The sequence below is a fragment of the Pipra filicauda genome, unplaced genomic scaffold, assembly GCF_003945595.2.
Source record: "Pipra filicauda isolate LSUMZ 115617 unplaced genomic scaffold, ASM394559v2 scaffold8_size5757611_pilon, whole genome shotgun sequence".
Classification (NCBI taxonomy): Eukaryota; Metazoa; Chordata; class Aves; order Passeriformes; family Pipridae; genus Pipra; species Pipra filicauda.
In genome coordinates this window covers 3296384-3321380 of record NW_024105087.1, presented here as the reverse complement: position 1 = coordinate 3321380, position 24997 = coordinate 3296384, and the positions used below count along the sequence as shown (strand labels likewise).

Genomic DNA, 24997 nt, shown 5'->3' with positions numbered 1-24997 from the left:
GCAATGCTTTTCCTAATGCCCCACAGGATACCATGGGCCTTCTTGGCCCCCAGGGCACACAGCTGGCTCATGGACAGCCTGTTGTTCACTAGGACCTCCAGGTCCTTCTCCACAGAGCTGCTTTCCAGCACCTGAACTGGTGTCTGGGTTTATTCCTCCCCAGATGCAGGCCCCTGCATTTGCCTTTGTTGAATCTCAGACAATTCTTCTCTGCCCACAGGTCTTGTTAAAAGGGGAGTTTTGGCTTCAGTTCTGAAAATGCGATGTACAGGTATTTCACCAGATGCACTTTCATTGCTAAATACAGTTGTTTCAGCTGTGAATATAGACTGATATTGCACTTGAGACAGTTAATAGCATTCCAAATGCTTTGATTGTACAGGCTTCCAACAGTTTCATGAGTATACCCAATCATACTTTAAACAAACTTAGTTGTGTTTTGGGTCCAACCTATGTTGTAGATTAGATCAAAATTGCACCATAGTGTGCCACCCAGGCTGGATCTATTCTAAGCTACAGTTGAACCCCAGCCATTGAGCACACATGATAAAATCACTGGTAGTCCTATGAATAAGTTTTTCTGAAAGGGAGAGTTATATGGCCTTTAAAGAAAATTCTCTGGACACATTTGGAAACTGACCTTACAAGTTATTGAGTGGCTTGGATTCCAATTCCATAGGCATAAATGATGTTTAATATCTTAATGGGAGCATATTGACACTTTGGAAGACATTAAGCATTAGGGGCACAAAGTATAAACGTTCTGTTCTACTACTCTTTTTCTTTGTTTTTATTTATTTCAACAACACCAGCTATTTTTGATGAAAACATGTAATACACATTGAAGCCACATTTCAGTCATAATATATCTTAGAGCTCTCAGATATTTGTACTGCAACACTGTGCTCCCATTTTAACGACAAAATCCCTACTGAAATTCCTACTTTGTTGCATGTCTCCTCAAGGATTTTCCTGTACTCATTATACATCTGTCAGCTCCTCTGTCAGTAAGGAGGCATCCTCTAGAATGAAAAACAGCAAATAGAAAAATAGTAAAATGTCATAAGTTTATGTGTATATATATCAATATCTACATATTTTATACTTGGGTTCAGCATCTGATTAATAGATTTTTTCTGTCTCAAAGGCTTATGTCTGTAAATTAAAAGCAATTACATGATCAAAGGCAGTTAAATTCTAAAACACATCTAAAAAATCTGAGGGAAGTGTGAATTCATTCATTTATGAGCAGTAAAAATATTGTTATTTGGACAAAGTAAAATAGAGGTGATGTGCGATTTCCTGTCAAAATCAGGTTAAGTGTTGATAGCAATGACAACTTGCAAAAATCAGCATATTGGTATAAAGACTACGAATTAAGAACAAATACTATACCAGGAAGGAACGAGAACTCGTGTCTTGGACAGAGGCTCACAGAGGCTTTGAGGCACTTGTTTCTTTATCAAGTTCTGTTATTTAAAAAAAAAAAAGTGCATTAGTATTTTAGACTCACAAGACTCTTAATGGAAAAAAGCCATAGAAGGTTTATTAGAAAAACATGTAACACAGTAAAAAGTCACAAGAGAAAGAAATCTAAGACAACACAAAGGTGAGACACATAAGATGTAATCCCAGAAATACAAAACTGACAGGGATTTCTGCTTTTATTTCTTGCACTCCTGTGCAGTGGTTCTCCAACGGGCTGATTTTACAGGACAGGTCCAGGTGGGACCAGCTGGGGAGCCAACAAGGGAGACGCATTTGGGAGAAGATGATGGCAAAGAGAGCACTGAAAGATGGCAGGCAGTAAGAAGACCATGCAGGGGAAGAAGTGAGCAGTGCAGGAAGCAAGAGTAGGGTGAGGAGGTTGAATAGGAAAGGCTGTCACCTCTCAGGGGATGTGATCTAAAGAACAGGTGGCTGGGAGGCCATGGCATAACTCTGCAGTTCTTGACAGCCATAAGCTTCTTTTGCTCCCATGATCTGTGATGCTCCCCCTTGTTCCTTCCTCACTCCATTTTCATACCAAATTCCCACCTCCTTGCTGCGCTTTCTGTTCCGTTCCCAGTGACTCTTCGGCAGTACACCTCCCTCTGCCTCATTACAGCCACACCATCCCTGGGGGATTGTTTCTTATTTTGGGAACCACTGATCTGGTTCACCTCCTCAAATGGAGAAAGTGCACATATATCTAGTCCATCCTGACATCTATTCTCAAAGGTTTCTGATGAAGGCTGTTTCACAACATCCCTAATCTCTCTGTTCCAGTGCTTCACAATCTTATTGCTCAGTTTCTTCCCTAATACTTAAGATAAATATTTATTGCAAATTAAACTGATTTCTTTTTCTTGTTTTACCTTTGGTAGACATGAAAAGCAATGGAACATTGTTCTCTCTTATAATAACTCATAACTTGAGAGACTATTTTCCTTTCTCTAATCTTCTCTTTCTGAGGCTGTGCAAATGCAGTCTCTTCAATATTTGAAAGGAACTCATGTTTTCTGACCTCTGTATAATCCTTAACTGGATCCTCCTCAGTTTGTCACTACCTCTCTGTACTGTGATCCCTAAACTAGACTTGGTCTTTTAGTCTCAGCAATACCTGTGGTGCTTATACGGCATGCATTCATATCCAAAGTAAATATATTAACACAGTTCTGGTGGGGATGAAAAATAATGTTCAAAGCAGTGTCTCCGCTAGTGCAATATTTGGAACAGATTAAAGCTACTGGACCACTCAAGACTCAATAAGATTTCTGTTTCATCATATCATAGGCTTTTATTAAGTAAAGTATAATTGCTGACTATCACTTCATCCACCGTATACAAGTAAGAGTAGGATAAGCAAATCTATGAAGAATATCTGAGAATTAGTGTTAAGTTGTATATGAAGTCTCATTTTGTATGAGGGCACTGTGTACGTTAGTGGTTTACTCTGTATTTAACAATGTAATTATTCCAGGTAACATGTTCTGAAACCAGACCTAAACTATATCAATGGAAACTCCTTTTCCTAGCAGACCTTGTCTAAATGAAAAAAAATCTAATAAAACCCAATTGAATACAAGGGGCTGTGCTCGGTTTGGTTTAGGCACTCAAACAGTGTGAAGCAGCCGAGACCCCCAGGCAGTTCAGAGGTGCCAACAGGGGTCAGAACTACATTGTCCCACCCCAGCTTTACACCAGCACAGCTGGTTATTGCTCTTTCTAGAGGAGTCTCTTTGTTTAAAAAGTGGTGCCGGACAAGTGGGTGATTCAAGCCCAAAATGTGACCAGGTACAGTAACATGTATTTCCAAGTAAATTCACATAAAAGCGTCTCTGACTGTGACGTATCTTGCACGTGCAAAAGACTGTGGGGATGTGTATGTGACAGATGGGGAGTTAGAGCATAAATTGCTTTTCTCATGCACCTTTTGGCCTTTTGCCTTCACACTTGGACACCAAGCTATTATTGCCTGATTAACAGTTCTGCCCTCCCAGCATATAATAAGCGTATCAAGGATAACTGATGGAATACTGAGCCATAAATGTTTTCTTGGCATTCGTTTGGCCTATGCTATTTGGGAACAATAAAAGCATCTCATATTCATAATGATAATACATATATACCATCACAGATCACACCATCAAGCATTCTCCTCCCATCTTATTGTGTTGCGCAAAATGTGGAGATAAACATTAATATGTATTAATAGCATGTAAATACAATTAATCATAATAGAATGTTCCTGACATGTTACCACTGCTGTTGATAAAATATAATTAAAATTGTCTGACCGAATTTTCAGTGTGGCTAGAATTGGCATCTCTATTCTTGCTGTTTACTTGTGCCTATCTAAAGAATGTTACACTTCTAAAAATCGCGTTATTTCATTATGTTCCTGGGAAAAAGCAATGCAGGGCTGTGAGACCTTTACACAATATAATTAATGAAAAGTCATATAAAAGAATGAAAGCCTGCAAAACGTACACCTACAAAGACTGAAGCTACAACTAACTCCTGAGAGGACAGGAATTTTAGGCACCATTCTCTCAAAAGATTATAAAGAAAATGAAAGAGGCAACACCTGTGTTCCTGAACTTGCATGCCCATTCAATGGGAGAGCATTCAAATCCAAGTTTTGCATTGTTCAGAGACTGTTGGAATCTATTAAACAAGAATTTCACTGAAAGCTCCACGAAGTGATGAAGTCATAAGAGCACTATTGTTTTGGGCAGCAGAAACTGCTTTGGAAAAAAAATAGGCAATATTCCGAGGAGATGACAAAAGCAAGAATGAGGGTAGCATGCAGAAGGTGACCTAGAAACCATTTTTTACTGTCTCTTCCAATGAAAGAATGAGGTGGGATATACTGAAAGCAGCAGGTGGTGGCCTTGGATACAAAGGAAGGGCTTCTTTGTGCGTTGTCAACTCATCCTTGGAACTCCCTGCTGCAGGATGCTGAGGATGCACAAGTTTTGTGCTGGCTCAAGAAGTGACATGGCAAAGAAACAGGAGAAAAGCCCGTAGCCTGTCCTACTCTTGCACGATAGCCAACTTATTCAAGTGGCATGTAATCCCATAACACATAACACAACACCTCAAACAAAATATGATAACAGTGCCGTTATGTTTTTACATATTTTCAGGTGCACACAGGCAAACAAGGCCACATCTGCAACTGCTGTTAATGGGAGCAAACTCTTGCTATATTGTACATACAAAAGTAGTAATACAAGGCAACACAGTGTTTTCATTACATATATTTTCCTCTAACAGAATTAATTCCACATATTCAGATCCACTATTAGCCAATACTGCATCTTTGTCACAAAAGGGAGAGAAAGCAAGACTATCTCAACATATTATCACGTTGGTGTAATGAGCTGATGAGATATAAGCCATTACTGTAATTTAAAAATTACTTGCATTTTTAAAGGTCATGCAGCTGTTTTCAGTTATGTAATCCGTAGAATGATGGAGGAGGAACAAAGATAGAGCATAAAATAATATTACTGCCAACAATATGCACATCACACACTTGTAGACAATCTTCCTACTTTTTTTTCTGTCTTGATAAATGAAAATTGATGCATTGCATTTTTAAAAGTAGGTTGGGCCAACCTGTTTAACCATGTATCCTGACTAGGTTCACTTGGAATGGAGGCAGTTGTACTTGGAGGTTTTATGAATATAAAGATTAATGAATTTGTACAATTTGGGCATGCAAACCATTTTTATTAGGCATATTCCATTTAGAATAAGCAGTAAACCATATATAAGGGTTGTGTCAAAGTTTACTGAATAGGGCCCTTGGTAGCTAATGTAACATTTCTCCAACAAATCAAAGGTATTGTTCTATGCTCACATGAATATACAGTAGCCATTACCTTAAATTTAAAACTCACTGTGAGCAGCAAACACACTGTGGGGATATGAAGGCCATATTGTATCAGTGGAGTCTGCAGAGATTTTCTTCATACGGCTTTGCCCGGTTGAAATATATGTTGCAGTTGAAAGCTAAAGGGATTACTTTTGAATAGTCATCACAAAGGTTGATTATATTCGTATATCATTTAGCTGGACCCTGCAGGCTATTATTCCATTAGCTGTGCTGGCCCTGCACTGTCAAAAAGTTGATCATATAATGTAAAAAGGTTACATGCTCTGTTAAGGTATGTGAAGTAACTTGAAACAGTAATCTTTTAAGAGCAGTACAGCTGTGTACTTGAAGGTAGATTGCATTTAAAATAAATACCCGCAAAATGGAATAAATACAATAAACCTACTACCTCTGTTCCCTATTTTTCCTTCTTTGAATAGGTCATATACAATTTGAGTCAGTTAATTGCACCAGGTAAGATATTGGCTAGAGAGTATTTTTTCATCCCCACGTCCCAAGAACTATACCTCAAAATAGCTGCGTCTTTACACGAAACCCTCACGGAAATTATGTTTCTGGTGAAACAGATTTGCTGATTATATTCCCCTTGCACATGCAAACACACACACACACACACATTTTCTTCCAGTGCTTAATAAAATGGATCTTCAGACGGTTCCATTATGTGGATGCCTTAATATTATTTTATGCTAAAACATGGACAGCGCATTAGATTGAAAGCATCTTGCTGTTCCATAAGGCAGAGTAATCATGGGCTATCCCTAGATGGCAAATGCTCCCATTGGGGAAACAATACCAACAACACAGGCTAATGAATCACAGCAGTTATTAATCATGGGCATTTGTAAGAGCCACATATAATAGAGATGAACTCTCAAGATTAGAAAGGTTAGAAGGTGGGACTGACAAAAAGACAGGAGATCATCCAACTGCATTTCAGAATAAGTTTATGGACAAGTATTTGCTTCAGTACAGTCATGCCCATGCTGGCCTCAGTCTTTCTGAGAGGGCAGAGAAAGAGAAACAATTCAGTCCCCTCGGTTCACTCAGCTTTCAGATCTTTGTAGGACAATTTGGCAAAAATAAATAAATAAATAATCACACACATACAAGGCCCTTAGGGCTTATGGCCTAGTTAGAAGTGAGACAGTGCTTCTTTTATTAAACAAAGTTGTTTAATTTAGATTGTAACAGCAAGAGTTGGTTCTCTTTCAGTACATTGTATATATTATTCAGAGCAATGAATGAGTCTTTATGAGTACAAATGGGAGACTTTAATGAACTACAGCAAGCACTTGAGCAGGTAGGTTTCTCTGAATAAAGGCTTCACAGATGGGTAAGTTTATGAATGAGAAGAATTTATTTCATATGCTTTGAAGAGCCTACTTGGATTATGGCACTATAAAGAAAGTGCCAGGTTTTTCTGGTTTGGGTGAGAAAACCTAATGGGAATATGAATTTTTCCCTGACTAATAACTTCCATTGTTTACTTATTCATATTCAACAGTCCTCAGACAAATTAATCTTCCTCCCTTACATAGTTTGGGCGTGTTCCAGACATTTGTACAACAGTGGAAATCTCTCTTGATCTTACATTTTTCAGTTCTGTTTGTTGTTACTCTTGTTTGGGACAGTATAGTATAGCAACAGTTTTACACAAACTATTTGTTGAATATTAATTTTAAATAAGAGATCATATTTTTGACTGTAGGTAGGAAACCAAGGATTTTTCTCAAGGTCAAAATATGACACTGTGTCTTTTGTACACCTGGAAGTTAGAGATCAGAAAAATTCTACACAATTCTACACAAATATTGCTGACAGAGTATTCAGCTTTGAAAAACAATCATCAAGAAGATCACTTCAAACATGAAGAAACACAAACAAAATAGTTGCCAGTTTTTAGTTTATAGTTTTACCTTTACTATCAACAAATTCTACATAAAATCCAAACTACTAGCTTAAAATTTCAATACAGCATCTCATCTCTGGGTCTACTCCAACCCAAGGTAGGGAGAAATTAAGGAAACAATATTTCCAGTTCAGTGTCTTTAAACTTTCTCAGTCAAAGGCACTTTTCCAGCAACATGAAGCAGGCGAGCATCTGTCCAGCTGGTTGTTTAAAGTTTCCACAGAGCACAGGAGAATTCCCAGATGGCCCAGAGAAGGGTTTCTTTTCTTTTACTACCACCCCTCCCCAGTCCAGATTCGGAATGAAGATCACAACTGGAACCTACTTGCTCTCTCCTAAAGACAGGACAAGTCCCAGAGGGACCTGCTGAGAAAGCAAACTTCCGAGCAAAGGCTCTTGGAGAAGCTAGACTTGCCCTTGGCTACCCTGAGGAGCTGGTGAGGGGAGAACATACAAGCAGTACAAAAACACTTCTACTACCTCTGTCTCTACTGAGAGCATGAGCTATCACTAAAGATTGAGCCCAAAAGCTACTCAGAAATCCTTATGAAAGGAAACCCTTATCTTGCTCACAGAAGAGCTATTTTATAGTCTCAGAGAACTTTTGCCAGTATTTTCAGAGATATTCCTACAGACTTTTACAGAAATGTGTCTACCTCGGTGATATATGCACAGAAGTTTTAACATATATGTTTGGAGTTATAAACGAAATTTATTCTCATTGTAAAGGGCAAAGAAACACTAAGTGGACTGATGTTTCTGACAACATACTGATCATAACAGAAGCAGCATATTTGTTGCCAATTCGTGAGCAGAATTATCATTTTATCATTTATTCACTTTAAAACAAAGCAAAGCTAGGTATTTCAGGTGCTCTGGAATAATTACAATACAGTAGATGTGAAAACACAGATTTCAGACATAGTGATGATTCTGACACCAATTCATACCAAAGCCACTACACTGAAAAATTCTTGCTGGTTTCCCCCAAATCACTGCAATCCTTGTCCTGTAAAACTTTTCAGTACTCTGCTTGAGAATGTACTTTTTGCACTTACTATGCAACTTTCTTGCATGACTACACACAAAACTTTATCCTTTATCCTTTACTCATATAGACATAGTGCATTTTGTCTGTTAAGTACTTGGTGTAAAGGCACAATTAGAACCTGCAAGACAGGACAGCAGGACATACATTCATGCCTGTATTTTGTAAACACCATCTCCTACCCCTGGAGGAAAACATGCCACTGAACAGAGGAGCTCAGTACTACACACTGGCAGTGTGTAATATTTATTTCTGAATATGCAGCTTGGTGTGTCTTCAAAGGACATGGCTGTCAGAGTGCTTAGCACCCCTTTCTCTGAAATTCAGGTTCCTCACAAGTGCCCCAAGGGAGGGAAAGCTGAGAGCACAGATTACTTAAACATGTCCTCTTGCTTAACTTCATGCCATTAGGATACTGAGGTTCAAATACAGTATCAGGCTGCTCTGACTACAAGTATCTCTGATTTTAGTTCTTTTTACTTTATCTCCCTATTTTGACATGAGCATTCTATGTAGTTTTGTTAAGAGTTTCTTGTTCTGCAGATCTCATTCTTTATGTTCTGGTTTGGCTCTGTGTTTTCTGGCCTCTAAAGGTATACCTACTCTTCTGTAATTAGATGTAAGAGGACCTCCTCACAGTTGAGACTTTCAGCATGTCCAGTGACTACTCTGCCTGGTGGCTCACAAATCTGAGGTCTCTATAACGTGGGGGTTTTTGTCTGGAAAACCGTCTTCCAAGAGCTTAGCCAAAGGTATCATCTAGGTACAGAAATGGAAGCCAGTGAGGCAGAGAAAATCCAGCAATGCATCTGCTAAAGACAAAAAGAAAAGAATGCCAGGGAGATTTTTTTTCTCCTTACTTGAGTTTAGCTTTACATCTTCTAGTGCACCTTAGGCATGAGTGCATTTTCTCTGGCTAAGGAGATGTAGGGAAGTGCCTGGAAGATTATGTTCTTTAAAAAGAAGATACGGACTCCATTATGGAAGTATCAGTTTTCTTGTGACTGAAGCTGTCTGGGGAGAATATTGTTCCCTGTAGCAGCTGAAGTCCCCTTCTAAGACCGATACAAAGTGCTCCTACTTATCTCTTAAAAATAACCAGCAAAAAAACAGTTGCTGGAAATAAAGGTCCTGATTTATGCAGGGTCCTTGCAGTCACATGTGGTGTCACGGATATAATGCTATGGGAGATACCTCTCCCACAGACACTTTGGAGAAGGTCCTTTGTCTCAGCCTTCCTCACTGAGATCATACAGTCATAGATCAGACCTACTTCTCTTCACTAGGGATTGGGAACAATATTTTCACTGGTCAGAGAAATGTAGAGTGTTTGGTTTCTCCCTCTTAGTTTTTGAATTTATGGCCACGTTCTTCCAGACAACATGGGACAACTTGAAAGGCCACTACTTGTCTTCTGTCTTCACAGATAAGTAGAGAACTCCAGCTTTCACGCCAGTCAACCACTTCTTTTGATGAGAAATAGATTCGCATGAAAAAAAGATTACACTGAAAAATGGAAATGGATTTTCTGTTTTATTAGCAGTCAGCATAAGACTTGTGAGCTGCTTTAGAAAGTTATAGAACTACAGAGACTTTCAAGAACATGCCAGTAGAAGCTAAAATTTAAAAATAAATGCTCTGGCTACTCTGGGCCCAATTCTCAAGTGATGCAACCAGTGCAGTTCACTGAAGTTAGCATGGCTATGTCAGCTTTGCCAAATTGCTTCAAAACAGATCTTTTTAGAAAACATTTGACTTCAGGAATTTTAAATTCACTTTGAATTATGCCATACCAATCACACTGTTTTGCTCTAGGTACAGTAGAGCTTAGAAGAATCCACCAGGCAAAAAAATGTCCTCCTAAAGTAAAAGATGTTGCCCTTGCCACTCCACTCCTCGACCACATCGACAAGGCTGTGATGAGAGTCACCACCAGGCACTCTCAGTGTGGCAGACACTTAATGAGGCTGAGGGGAGGCACATACTTTTAAGCACAAGGGACTGAGAGCAGCAGTGGGTGATCTGGTTTCTTTTGGATCTTTTCCACAACCACAATGTAAGGGGAGAAAAGGAAACAGGGTTATTTACGTGTTGCTGCTCAGTTCTGTCTCTCACAAAGGCATCAGTGGAAGCAGAAGCAGACACCATTTTGGTTACAGCTGCTGCTGGTTTGAAGTCCCTTCCTAAAATGAGGTAAATCATGTGAAGTCACCAGCTGAGAAATAAAGAAAGATTTTTTTCCCCAGGACACAAGTCTGATAGAGATTCCGGCAGAATTTTTAAAAAAAACCAAACAAACCCTGTTCCCACAATCCAGGAAATCCATTTTGAAATGATCTTAGGTTTGAAAATATCCTAATTTCCCCAAATTTATAAAGCGAATGTAGAACTTAAGATGAATTAGCTATTTGAACATATTGGGGACCCCTTGACTGTGCCATGATGCCTTTCATGGGAGGATATGAGTATCTCTTTGGAAGCTGGATAAGTTCCAAGAATTAGGCAGAAGATTCTTGGTAACAGTAATTTGATAATTTAACACCAGTCTGTACTCAGATGAATGTTTGGTGCTTTGATAGGACAGCAGGTCTTCGTGGTAAAAACAGTACTGTAGCTTTCTCCTTAAAATCCATGTTGGAATTTGTGTGTTCTGATCAAATCACAGTCCTACCTCATAGCAAACCTCATGAGGTATAATAGACAAAATTTATGGCTATAAATTAGAATAAGACATCTCTACTTGGAGGTTTCAGAATCTCCAAGTAAAGCCTTGTTCCAACAGAAGGAACATTTCACAGGCACAGATCTTGATCGCCCTTCTCTACAGCAGAGCCCTGGTTTGATCCTGCTGCGCAAGTTCATTTACTAGGCACAAAACTAGAAACTGTACTTTGGCTTCTTCTGGGTTCTGCTAGGATTGTACCTATTATATGATGAGCCAGCTGAGAAGGATTTTTGTAATGGGAAGGAATAAAAATGCCAACCTCTCTCAGAAGCTTCGTTTGAGCTGCGCCTGGACTCGTGGTGAACTCTCCAGGCTGTGCCGGAGCAGCGCTCCCGGTAACACGAGCCACGCATCCTCGGCGCCCGCGGGAACCCGGAGTGCACACAGGGAGCACGGCGGGTCACAGGCGAGCCTGCCAGGCTGATGGCAGCGGGATAACAGCCTTGGGAAGGTTTGCTTGCCTGCCTGCAAATCTCTCCGGTGAACTGCTCGCTGTGGTTCTATTTATTTCTTAATCTCTGCACCTCTGTTTAATTCCTCGCTGCTTTAGGGACCTGTTGTAACACAGCAGTTAAAAAAAATATTCACATGTACTGTCGGGCCTCCCCAAAGAGCACTAACCTGACACGCAGGCCGTGACAGCTGGGCTTGGACTACTAAGAAATCTAATCCAGGGTTTCCATCATCTCAGTTGTTGCCTTTCTTTCATTACAGTTTGACTCAGCCCCTAATGGATTCAGCTTTATAAAATCAGAAAAAGAGGAAAAGAAAGCAATTTATTCATGTTTCACTAGAGCTCACAGAAGACATGAATCTTCTCTAAAAATGCAAATTATTTTGTGCCACACAAGTGAGACTGGGCAGCTAAAGCTCTTAGAGGAAGGGCCTTTCCCAGGGCTAATGTTTTTATACCCAGTGATTGAATAAATCGATCCCTTTATTATCACATCTCTTTTACTCTCCTTTTTCTTCAGAAGAATGTAACCAGAGGTACCAAAGCACCCTTTCTAATTCTAAGAAGACTGATTATGCGTGTTAATTTTGTTTTTAATCCCAGACATATCAAAACAAACACCATAGTCATGCGTAGCAGAAATCAATATCTCTTAAGCATCAAGTTGGTAAAAACAAGGATTTAGTTAGAATCCAAGATGTAAAAGACTAATGTAAAAACTAAGCCCTTATTTATGTAATGTGCCTTTATACAAGCTCAATATAAACCTGAAAGAAACTATTGCAGAAGAGCAGAAATGGTTTACTTGCACTGCATCAAAAATGACCCCATAAGACCTCCTTTACTGAGATAGCCCAGATATTTAATGTGAACATATGTTTTTAAAGGATTTCTTGTCTTATGTCCAGTCATTCTTGTTAATTCATGGGACAGCATACTGCAGATGTGCTCTTTTCTATGTTATATAAAGCAAAAATTACATTTAACAAGTGTAAGGTTGGTCATAAAAAATAAATAAAAATAGACTCTTAAAAGCTGGGAAATCACAAAGTGAAGCTATCAGTCATTCTTATTGAGAAGGGTGAGGACAATGTGAAATAAAACTTGCACATCTATGAAGAGGCATTCCTAATATGCCACCACATGGTTGTTATTTCACATTCTGTATAGGTTACTTTCATCAGCCCAATATTTCTTTCTTTAGGATAAGCTGCAATGCACATTTTCACTACATGCCCTTTCTAGTCACTGACTTCAACTTTAACAGTAATTAAATTAAACATTTTGAACCCGTTTAATATCTGCAAGTCCATTTTCTTGAAAGAACAGACAACAAAGTCAGTGTTAGTTTTTGTGCGTTCTACTTCCAGGTAAGAACTTCAAACTACATGTTTGTTTAACAGATTTGTTGATGCAATTGTTTAATATGCAAATAAAACAACTTTCAGATTAGTTTCCTAATACTAGTACAAATCTAAGTACCAATTTGTGCACAATATTCACATGTAAACTAACCATACCATTATGATTGGTATTTAATTCTGTATGGTTTTACTCCTTCCTGAGTGCAGAGGAGATAAGCAATACCTTAAAAGGAATATTCTCTTCTACTTTTTTGCTGACACTAAAGATCTTCATCTTTCCTAATGGCATTTGTAGCCAAGTAATTGTTCTTTCAAAAAGTTGGTATAAGATGGCATATTCAAATACTTTATACAAGGAATTTCTGACTAGAAACTACTCTTACAGATTTGGTACAGCATGAATTCAAGCCAAGACATGGAACCAAAACTGGCTTATGAGGTACTGAGGTCAGATTTGTCAACGCATAGAAGACAGACAGAAAAGTTGCTCTTCAAAAAGATGGATGGGGTCCACAGTAATTCATCAGTGAGACTTCAACAGTTTAAATCTTTCCCAAAAGTGGGCATTTCTTGAGTAACAGTCTCACCACCTCAGACTTGGAAAATTCCACCAGGCTTAAGTCTAAGTTTAGTTCTTTGTAATACCTGGGTACAGCTGTGAAGGGGAGGGATCAGATTAGACAAAGCAACATGTGAGTGACTTGCACAGACCATGAGACTTTGATTTGAAGCACAACTGAGGGTCTCATTTTGATGTGTTATGTTACTGAAAATGTTACCCGATTCAGACCAGAATGACTACGTCCATGAAGGTACATCTGTAAAACAGTTAATCACTTCTGAATTTTGGTCAGTCTTTCTTGCTATTCATTGTTCTGGACATCTAAGTGGAATTCAGAGAGAGGAATCATTCTATGGTCTCCTAGGACATTGTTAATTTAGAGATGGCCAAGTTCACCTATAATAAAAGCATAGACATCTCAAATACACATCTCTTTTATATACTTACATTAATATTATTGTTTGTAATGGCAAAATAGCTTCACAATTAGCAACTATATGAAAAGGCAAATTTAGTATGAAATTTGTTTTCCTGTTTTATAGGAAAAACATGTCACAGAGAGAAATAGTTACAACCCAGTTCCCCATGAGCTTTTAAGTAATGCTGTAACAAAACAAAGTATTTTATTATAACTTAGTCTAAAGTTTAATCACACATGCACACACAAAAATGATTTATAAATAAATAAACACTATAGCTACTGGTATTTTAAAAGCAGTTTTAGTAGAGAAGTTTAAATTATGAAATGAGAGATTTATTTGAAGAGTTCTGGATCTCTTTATGTACAACTAAATTCAGTAAGACAACGTTAACTAATTATTTTGTATATAATATGTTTCCTAAGGACATACCTATTCACCAAAAGTAAGGGTAAACAAACAACCTAATATAAACTGCAGCACTGCTAAATTACTGGTTCAGGTCTGGACTGAATCCTGACTTTCTACAACTTCACAAGTCTCTTTATTAACCACTGGGGAAATTGGTACTAGATGGCTGTAATTTTAATAACCTGAACTGAATTCTTCCACTACTGGCAAGTGAAACATGGTCATTCTAATGAAACATTTTTTACACAGCTAGATATTTTCAGTAAAACATTGGATCGAAGCTTCTACCTTGCACTCAAGTCAGCAACTCAAGTCGCAGACTCACAGAATCATGGAATTGTTAGGTTTGGAAGGGACCTCTGGAGATCATCTAGTCCAACTCCTCTGCCAAGGCAGAGTCACCTAAAGCAAGTCACAAAGGAACACATCCATGTGGGCCTGGAATGTCTCCAGAGAGCGGGACTCCACGACCTCCCTGGGCAGCCTGTTCCAGAGCTCTGCCACTCTCAGCATAAAGAAGTTCTTCCTCATGTTGAGGTGAAACTCCTTATGTTTTAGTCTATGGACATTGCTCCTCATCCTGTCTCTGGGCATGATGTGCACTGATGAGATCCCTTCTCTGTCTTCTCCAGACCAAACAGGCCCAGCTCCTGCAGTCTCTCCCCATAAGAGAGATGTTCCAGACTCCTCATCATCTTTGTGGCCCTCTCCAGTGGCTCATCTTAAAACAACTAATCTTAAGATTAAAATCTTAATGATAAAAAATTTAAAAACTTAATCTTAAAACTGTATTTGTATTTCCTCTCTCCCCAGCTATACTAAATTATGGTTGAACCTCACTTCTAAAGATGTGATAAAAATTAGGAAAAGGGGGGAGAGAAATGAAAAACGCACTAACTAGGATCCTCAATAGTCTTTAAACAGACCATAAAGAATTATCTTGAATACAAAGGAGCCATAAAGAGCATCATATGCTACTCTCCCAAAACTGAGTCACTGAATCACAGGCATCAAGGAGTGCCTGAGGATCTCAGTTTTTCAGTTTACAAGCTTGAATCAATACCTTTAGAATTTTATAGTCCAACTGTAGCATTTATATAATATAATCTTCTTTGTTGAAATATTAACGCCCCCCTTAAGAAAAGTCCCTAATGTTTATTTTTAACACAAAAAGGTTATATAATATCAATCAAAGGTTACATTTTTACCTACATGCTTCTACGTATTGTTCTTTTAAATGCAAGTCTTGACTATATAAAGAGAATAAATAGAAAAACCAGTAGTCTTAGGACACTGTAAAGTAAAAGATCGAAAGTTAAGCTTTGAAAAAAGGACATGAATTTTTTGTCATTTTTCATTCTTTCTTTTTTTCAGACATTTAAACAAATCATGACATCTTAATTCAAGAATACATCATACACTGGTGAGAAAATGTGATTTGGCAAAAATGTAACATGCCAGCTCTTAAAGATAACTTTGAAAGCTTGCCCAACATACCACAGAGCACACGCTCTGCATCTTCTGACATTTCCAGAACAAGTTAGCAAGCCTAGAACCTTTAGGGACTCCTTTACAAACAGAAGATCAGGCAAAAATTAGCCACAAAGGACCGCAAATTGCATTTTTTTGTTTCTTTCAAATCCCTGCTCCCACTTTTTGGGTGACCAGGTAAAACTTAAAGAAGATACAGATCTTTCCTTCTTTGAGTGCTGGTGCTTTCTACTGTTTCACTACGCCTACGCATTACAAATCCTTTCTCTCTCTCTCCCTTTATCTCAAGTATCCAAAGTCTTCTAGGACAGCTTCACTGAACTCTTCTCTCCATTTTTTTCCCCAAGGAGGTTAAAAGTTTTCTTCAAATATCTAATGCAGTGCTATTTGCCTAATTCTGCAGACAACTTAAAGCAATATCCCTTGAGTAAGCCTCTTTTTCCAGTCTCAATTCAATTAGGTTGTTATCTTTAAATTCAAACAACGTCACTTTGCTATTGAACCAAACTTCATCTCTGATTATTTAGCCAACGCTGTGAGGAGAGAATAAGAAGCCCCTATCAGGAAAGAATTGCAAGAAAAAGGTGGAAGAAATTCCTGAAGACATCAAAAATGTGAAAAGAAGGATGAAGGAAAAAAGAGCAGAAATTGTCATGAACAATACAGTAATATTATTTTTTTCAAACAATTAAGGAACAAGACAATACAGGGGAAAACCATAAGTCACTAAAAGTTTAGTTACCACATAAGGTTGTATTCTGACACTGCTTACTGTGGAAGCTTCCCCTGAACTTTTCAACATGCAAGAAGGAAGGTACAGATGCCTCTAATATATTGCTCTTAATTAAAAGTAGAATCAGGGCCTCTGTAGTTTGACAGGCCTGTCAGAAATTCCCTTGGATAGCCAGGAGAACTTAGCTGTTTTGCAGTCACTTCGTATCCTGCTCATTTGCCACTGAGACAGAAACCTGCTCTCTGCTACAACCCAGGAACATCAACTTGACACCCACTGCACCTCTGAATAGCTGATGACTACCTGGATTTAAACTGAACTCTAACACTGATTTTCATGATGCCCAGATACTGGAGAGAATTTTGTAAAATATAAAAGCTGAAAGTTTTCAGGGTATAGGCAGAAAAATACAACTTAGTCCACTTTATTTTATGACGACCACACAAAGACAACAGAGCACCGATGTCAGGTACCACATCTCTGTAAATTGTATTGTTCTCCTCTTTCTCTTAGTGTCCTTACAATAAAATAGTGGGAAATAGCATCATTAAATCATTACACGTCTCTTCTTAAATTTTTTTTTTCTCAGTAAAACAAACACACAGACAAAAAAGAAAAAGTTGAAAGAGAACTCAAGGAATAAAAGATAACAGCAGAAAGGTGAAATGTATTCTTGGGATGGTGGTCACTAAGGAAGACCTCCAGCAGAGATCCACATCAGCGTTTCTATTTTTTAGATAAGAGAGGAACAGTCCCAAACTGAAATACCCTTGGAGGATTAGAGCAAACTGACAAATAAATCAGGCAAGAAAAGGGTATTTGCTCAAGAGGTTTAAAGGACACATACACATGTATTGCTTAAATCAGTCTCAATACAAAAATAATATGAAGTGCCAAACAAGACATTAATTAAAAGCAAGAATGTGCCATGGTAGGAGAGTCCAGTAAAAATCTAACTTTCATACCAGGCAAATTAGCTACAACTCTAATATAGGATATAATGATAGATAAGTAAATTAAAATGCTATAAGGAGGAAAAGAAATCAAGATAGTTTTTGTAGAGATCTCATGAGGTTATTTTCTTTTGAGGAAAACATGAGATCTGGATGAATATTACCTGGTTGATTAGATTTCCAGACTGCTTCAGATACCTTCTCTGGATTAACAACTAGTTAAAGATAGAAACTAAAGGTAAGAATAGATGGATTGATTTTCATTAGGAGGACACACCAGCAGTGAATTCAACAGGGATCTAAGGCTGAACTTGTATAGTAAATGTTTTAAAAAACCCCAAACAACACCACAAAATGTTAGTGAACAGCAAAGTGATAGAACCTACTGCTGATACAAAATTACACAGGGTAATCAAAACGAAAACTTTAAAGAACTTCAAAAAGATTTTGTGACCGGGCAATAAAGCATCAGATAAAATTCAGTTTTGATAAATGCAAATTAATGCACATATGGAAAATGTCTCTTATGCACCGGAAGATTGCAAGCTTCAGCTTGATAGAAAGATGACTGATGGGGGGATATAAAGAGATGTACCTATTTTCATGAGTGCCATGAAGAAAAAGAGTGAGAAATGATAATTCACTCTTTCTTATAGAGCCAAAGTTGAGGGTCAACAACTGAAGCTGCAAAACAGTGAGCTAAGGGCAGATTCAAGGATGTTGTATTTCAGTTGTGAAATTCAATGAGGTGTCTTGGCTGCCAAAGTCATGCAACAGTAAGAAACACACTGGAGAAGTGAATGGACAAAGACAGAAAAGCCTATGAAGTATAGTGGGATCCAGATTCAAATTCTTCTTCAGAAAGTCCCTAACTTGCAGGCTGCTTAAGATGTGGAGAGAATACCAGGCAGAAGAATTGTTTCCAAATTTCCTGTCCTTATATTTTTTCCTAATCTTTTAGCCACTGCTGGACAGACACCAGACTAGACAGCCTTTGATCTGGCTTACTACAGTAATTTTTTCAGTATATCATGTTACTGTCAGAAAAGCACAATCTCTAATCACAGAGATTAGAGAAGGGTTAACATAAAAAAACCTACATAGAAAGTCTTCCAATTTTCCATGTAGGAAAGAAGACTTCCTGCTAAACTCTGTCTGGGGATTTTTGTCACTCTCTCAATTTCATCTTTTTGGTGACTAAAACTCATTCTATTAAATTTGACATTTTCTGAGCATTAACACCTATTTGGCTTTCATTCAAAAGCTACTAACAAATGAAGGTTTGTGAGTGCTGATGTCTCCAAGATATCAAATGATTATTTTTTTCTTGCAAAAATAAGAGTAATTCTGCCTGTTGTGCTAACGTAAAAGCATTCAGACTGTTTTTATCAACAGCAGAACACAACAGCATCATCATGGAAAGAGTGGATGCTAAATTGTTACCTCAAGACTTTACTCAAGAGCTAGATCTCTTGCTCTAATATACTGAAATTGGGAGCACACTACTAGTTATTAAAAATCCCAACCCAAGCACTGATATTTACAAACAGCAGCACCATTTCCTAGAGCGAGTGGAGTTTGCAGGCTAGTCTTCAGCTTGCAGATCGTCTGCAGCTGCCCTGTGGGAGGACAGTTTTTATAAATAAAATATTTGTGAACAGCGGTAGTTACAGCATTATTACAAAGTCCAAAAAAAGATATCAAAGGGCAGTGTTGCATGTGTTGAACAACAAGTCTGCATCTTTTTTTCCCTGAACAGCTGTATACTTCCATACCATGCCCAGAAAAACAGAATTTTTTAAGGTTGTTTAAAACACAATGCAAGACATATTTTTCAAAAACTGGTGCTATTACTTTTGTGTGTAGATGGAATTAATTTTACCAACAGAATTGTTACCACTTTTATATATTTTGCATTTGACAGTCTGAAATCACTTTTTTCTCCCTAACTCTCTTTCCCAGTGGAAGCGTGAAAGGCTAGAGCAGGTTGAGAAAACCTCTTAAAAATGAGGCAAAATCACCTTCAAGTTTTATGCACTCCTGTGCTGACCAAGCGTTAGTGCTCTGGCCTTTGCTCAGGCTCCCTCATTTCTGGCAGAGTAACCTAAAGCAACTGTGGAAGGACCATGGAGACTGGTAATGGGTAAAGTAGTCCACAGGAAGATGAACACATCTCTAGTCCACATCATCTTGTAACTGAGTCTCTGCCAACAGCTTCAAAGTTGACAATATACACCTATCCCCATTCTTTCAAGCATTGTACGGCTACTGTCCTCTTCTCTGAGGGACTTTGATCCAGCATTGGTCTCTAAGGCCATAGGAAACAGTCCACAGAATAGTGGTTTTAATTGAAATGTTGCTGTGAAGGCTGCACACTAGTTTGCAACACATCTTGAGGCTTTTTCAAATAACTTGGGAACTGCCTTAACTCCTCGTTGATGTGGGATAATTCCAATTCCTGTGTGTTTATTGCCTAAGTGGGGAGGACTTAGGCAGGTACAGGTTTCACATTTTCTCTGTTAGGAAAAATTACAACAACTTCAGGATTTGGGTTGTAATGAAAAAACCTTCTTCCTATGCTATTCTTCCTAGTGTTGAACAGATTCAATTTATAGAAACCTGTGTTTGAGTGAAAATCCTAAGTAACTATTGGATAATATGTTTATAATACGTCTATCACAGTGGGATAGACCAGAAACCTGCACGAATGTATGAAAACAAGTTCATCACAATACATCACCCAGCCCTAAGTGTATGCCAGCAACGAGCCTGCCAGCCACAGAGGCAGTAATACAATGTGATACACAGTCTTAGTTCTTTGTAAGCAGAACATTACACTGAGTTGATTAATGTGAAAAGCGCAGATGATCCAAGGACATACTTTGGGATTAAATATTACTACCAGACCTGCACATCCTGCAGTAAAACCTGGCAGGATTTTTAATCCTTTAAAGTATTGTTATCACATCACTGTTCAGATTTTCAGAGATGCTGTCACTGGGACAAATACAAATATCAGTATTGATCTTGCTGTTACTCATACACAATGTCATTTGCTTCAATCAAAGACTGTAAAATACAGTTGAGCCTCAATTTTGCATGACCACCAAGTACAAGCTTTATGGGTGGCAGTAATTTATGACAAAATTTTAAGGCAATCTCTGGGATTTCTAGGGTAACATACCATACAAGTAGGAATTGTTGAAAAGCAATAGTTTTGCAGGCAGATTTGAGTCAGATTTCTCAAAGAATCTCTGGATCTCATGAAGTTACTAGTACCAGTATTTAAAAAACCCTCTTATTGTCTTCTGCTGTACTAATACAAAACTGTTCAGTTTGATTCCTAACAGTTATTGTCCACAACTGAGCATGGCAGCATTGGCTACAGAAGACTTGGACATTAATCTTTTAAAATTCTGTAATTTTAATTTTATTTATTCATAGGAAATGCCTACCACAAGCTCACAAAAAAGAACCACCCACTGTTTTTGGGATGAATGTGTGTGTTGACAAGGCCATCCCTGTGGCTTCAATGATGCATTTTTATAAAAGAGTCACTGCTCTCCATTCTTCTAGTAATCACAACATCTTTAGAATTAACCTTGCCAAGCAAGCTTCCAATGCAGATTCTGTTTCCTGCAAATACTTCAGTGTTGAAATAGGAACTATACAGAACATTCCTGGATTATATTATCTAAGCTGAGCGTCAAAGACATCTTGTATTCCTTTGAGTAGGATGTAGGAGTTGGAGAAGACCTTAGCTAAGTATCATCCCTAAACAGGCTTTTTTTTTTTGTTTATTTGTCGTTGTTTGTTATTTTTTAGTAGACTTGTGCCTGTCGTTCCCCTTTCACTTGTTCTATCTTTGGTGTAGTATAGTATACATAATTTAAATAACCAGGGAATCTCTCTGGGCTCAAAACCACCTGCTGGCTTATATTAGCTAATTAATGGTGATTTATCCAAGTTACTAATTTGAGTGGAGCTGACTGCCTTTAGGAATTTTGAGAACGTTGTAAGAATTTTGATTATAATTATGCTTATTTGATGGGCAGTCTACTTAAAATACTTAAAAAAAAAAATTGCCTGCCAGCTGATTTTTAACTGTGCCAAATGAATGACTTTGTGTTGTTTCCTACTCAAGATCATGTATTCAGGTAGTTTGTTTACTCTGATGCTCGATTTCATCTTTGTCTGGCTCCCTATCATTTCCCCTTTTACATCAGGGTTTATTTGCCTAGCTTTGAAACAATGACTGCTTGAAAAATAGTCCTGATCTTGAACCTGCGCAGCTTAATCATTTTCACAAAAACTAATATAGCAGATTCATTTTAGCCAAACTTCTCTGTCATGCTGACCTGATTCCCAGGGCCTGAAAGTGTGAATTTAATGGTGGTGCAACGTCTGATGTAAGAATATAATAGAAACCTCTCAGCAGTATATCTATTGGATCAGTGTAATTTCTTTTTTCTCTACTGGTCTCAATGTCTCTTAAGGCAATCTAGTCTGCAGACAGCAAAGGGGGCCAGCCTTCTCTTTTACTGTGATCCCAATGCTACTTATACTAAACAAAGAATCAAGTCCCTCGATAAGGTAGGCAGTAGACATAAGCACATAATCCTAGAGGAAAATTTACTCTATTAAAAAACTTATTCTTTTGCTGTGAATTTAAGAGGATACTACCATGAGGTCTATCCTGAAGACCAGAAAATACAGTTATTACAAGTTTCACTGCATTACTATTGCTTTTTAACTTTAGGGATAAGGAAATTTTTCTCTTAATCATTTTCAGGTACTAAAAATGAGAATTATATACTGCATTCTCTGGAGAGTAATGAGAACCTGGTGGTAGATATGTTGGCTTCCAGTACACATTTGTAGATGAAAATTTAACAGAATTAAAATAATTCTCAAAACTGAAGCAACTGCTTCCAGTGTAAGTCAAGCATGAGAAATTCTACTTTTGCTGGATTTGGTGTCATACAAATACTTAGATTGTGCAAATTCCTTCCACAGAAACTTCTATAATGAAAGAAACTTAGGATATGACCCAGCATAAGTGTGCTGTCTTTATTCTTTAATATAAATTGTTAGGTTATTCTTTATTCAAAGCTTTCTGTCAAAGTCTTGTCTACTACTGATGAGATGGGGGAAATGGTAGGCGTTTTCTAAAATTCCCAGCCAATTTTATATGAGAAAATATATAAAAGCTATAATTTGTAGAACGTATCTTTAAAACTGGAGTGCTACATTTAGGCATTTAATCCCACATCTTTGACTGAAATCCAAGAAGTGCAAGATAATAAAAGATAATAAAATGAATGGTCCTGGAATAATACTTTTGTTCAGAATCAGAATCAACTGCACCTGAATCATTCTGGATAGATGATTTTCTAATGTGCTCTTTCAAAACTTCCAAAATTACACAAATTTCCTTCTCTCTCTAGGCTTCTTATAAATAAAGTGCATATTTCCATTGGGAGTTCCGAATAATCAACATCTCAAACTGCTTTAAATATTTAGGTATGGCTTTCACTGCCTAATTATAAACAGCCAGTATAAAAGAGATATGACCTTAGGTTTCGGTCATATCATATCATATCATATCATATCCTCTTCTTGAATAATGAAAGATTAGAGAAGAATAATGGATAGCTGTGATCTTCTGTGATTATTTAAGAAAAAAAAAGATGTATTAGAGAGAAAAAGTGAGTTTTCAACATTTACAAAGCAAATTGGTGGCAAAGAGGGAAATAAACTGCTATCTCATAGTGCACGACCCTCAGTGCCTTTTCCTCTCCAAATATTACTCTCTATGTGCTTTCCTGGTAGTTTGAGTCCTTCTTGTGGTGTCAAATGTTGCTTAGTATGAAAATCAGACTCCATCAATTTTTGTCAAGTTTAGGCTGCTCTTTATTATTACTCTTTTCCTCTCTGAATAGTGTTCAATGAAATAAAGCAGAGACATTCAAAGTAATTTTTTCACCGTTCATTCTTTAAAAATTATCTTACTATCCAAGTAAAAAGTGAGACAAAGGACAGATGTGTTACAGTTCACTTCTGCAGGTGAACTTGTTCAGCCACATCACAGCAAAAGCTACAGGGCTTTTGTTGTCTTCTCCAGCAAAATAACTAACCCTACTGTTAGTATTTTCACTACAAAAAACACACCTTTTTTGGCAGCGAAGACAAAGCCAACTCTCCCTCCAGTTTCTCTACAATCTTTGATCTCTTAATTCCCATTTCTCCTTCCCCTTGATGTTCTGGTCTCTCTGATCTCTGTTCATCACTACCATATATGTCTGTATAAGCTCCCACTCGTAATAACTTTAGGACAACCAGAACCTCATCCTTCATTTCTGGCAGACATGCATTTCTTTGGAAATAAAAAACTAGGCAATCTTGCAGTTTTATTTTAGACTAGTTCATCAATGATGGTCTGCAGGACGTTTTGATTACGACTTCCCAGATTCAATAAGCAAGTCAGTGAGTGAATCATATCTATGAACACCAGACTTACAAGATTTTATAATAATGAAAAATATGTAAAAGAAAATACAAGGGACTCTGTCACATCATTTCATATTTAAAGTATTGTCTGATTAGCTCACTCAATTGCTGGTAGTGAACATGTGAGTTTTGTTTAATATGTTGATAATAATTGATAATACTCAATTTTAATTTTCGAGCAACTTTTTGATATGTTAACTTAATATGTGTCCAATAAAAAAAGACTAATTTTCCAGTAACTAATTGAAGAGCATAAGTAGCTAAACTTGAAAAAAACATGATACATTATGAAGCATTTGCCATAACAACATACTAAGGAAAGAAATGAAAGTACAAATTACATACATACTCAAAATCTGCTGCATTCCATATTCTGAAAAGCAATTTATTGGAAGATATATGGCATTTTGATATCTAGAAAATGCATACTTATCGATAGTCCCTATTTTTTAAATAGGGAGTTCTCTCAATTCCTCCATCACAAAAATGAATGACTAATTAAGTATTATTTAGCTGAAGAGCCACTACTGAATGAAAAGGAGTGATCTTCATATCTCTAACCATCTCCTTCACAACTGGTAAAAACAAATAGAGCTCAAATTCAAATCTCTAAGCAATGGATGAACCAAACTGCCCATCTGTAGAATGCGTTTTGTTTAGGCTCTGCTCACATTTAAAACATCTAGGACTGCTTGGTATTTTGAACACACCGTATGTCTCAGAAATTAACAGTGCAGCTTTGGACTTATTAATCATTATTTTTAAAAAGACTTCCTTGTGAGAAAATGCACTTCAGCTCATAGGTGCTGTCTTGTGCTATGTACTTATTAAAAACAGCACATCCCTGTAGCCCAGAGGGCTGACAGCTCCCTCCAAAGCTGTACTGCTGCTCTGAGCTAACCTCCAGGGGCTACTCGAGAGAGATGCAGCCTTCATCCCCTCCTACAGTCTGAACAGATCATACCTACAATAGTCTAAACCTTAGCTATCCTAAGAAATGCTTTTCCTAAGGTGGCTACTGAACTCCCC

General features: G+C 37.7%; 1 protein-coding gene across 4 annotated transcripts in view; it reads right to left on the bottom strand.

The window, feature by feature from the left end:
• Positions 1-671: 671 nt before the first annotated feature.
• The window catches only part of TTC29 (tetratricopeptide repeat domain 29), a 125700-nt gene continuing 101374 nt past the window's right edge, over positions 672-24997 (bottom strand). For all 4 annotated transcript variants that reach the window (XM_039391076.1, XM_039391075.1, XM_039391077.1 and 1 more), the window contains exons 11-12: positions 1396-1469; positions 672-1022 (exon numbers count right to left, since the gene is read on the bottom strand). In XM_039391076.1, the coding sequence (XP_039247010.1) occupies positions 1432-1469 (38 nt within the window). In that variant the 3' untranslated portion in view covers positions 672-1022; positions 1396-1431. The remainder of the gene's footprint in view (positions 1023-1395; positions 1470-24997) is intronic.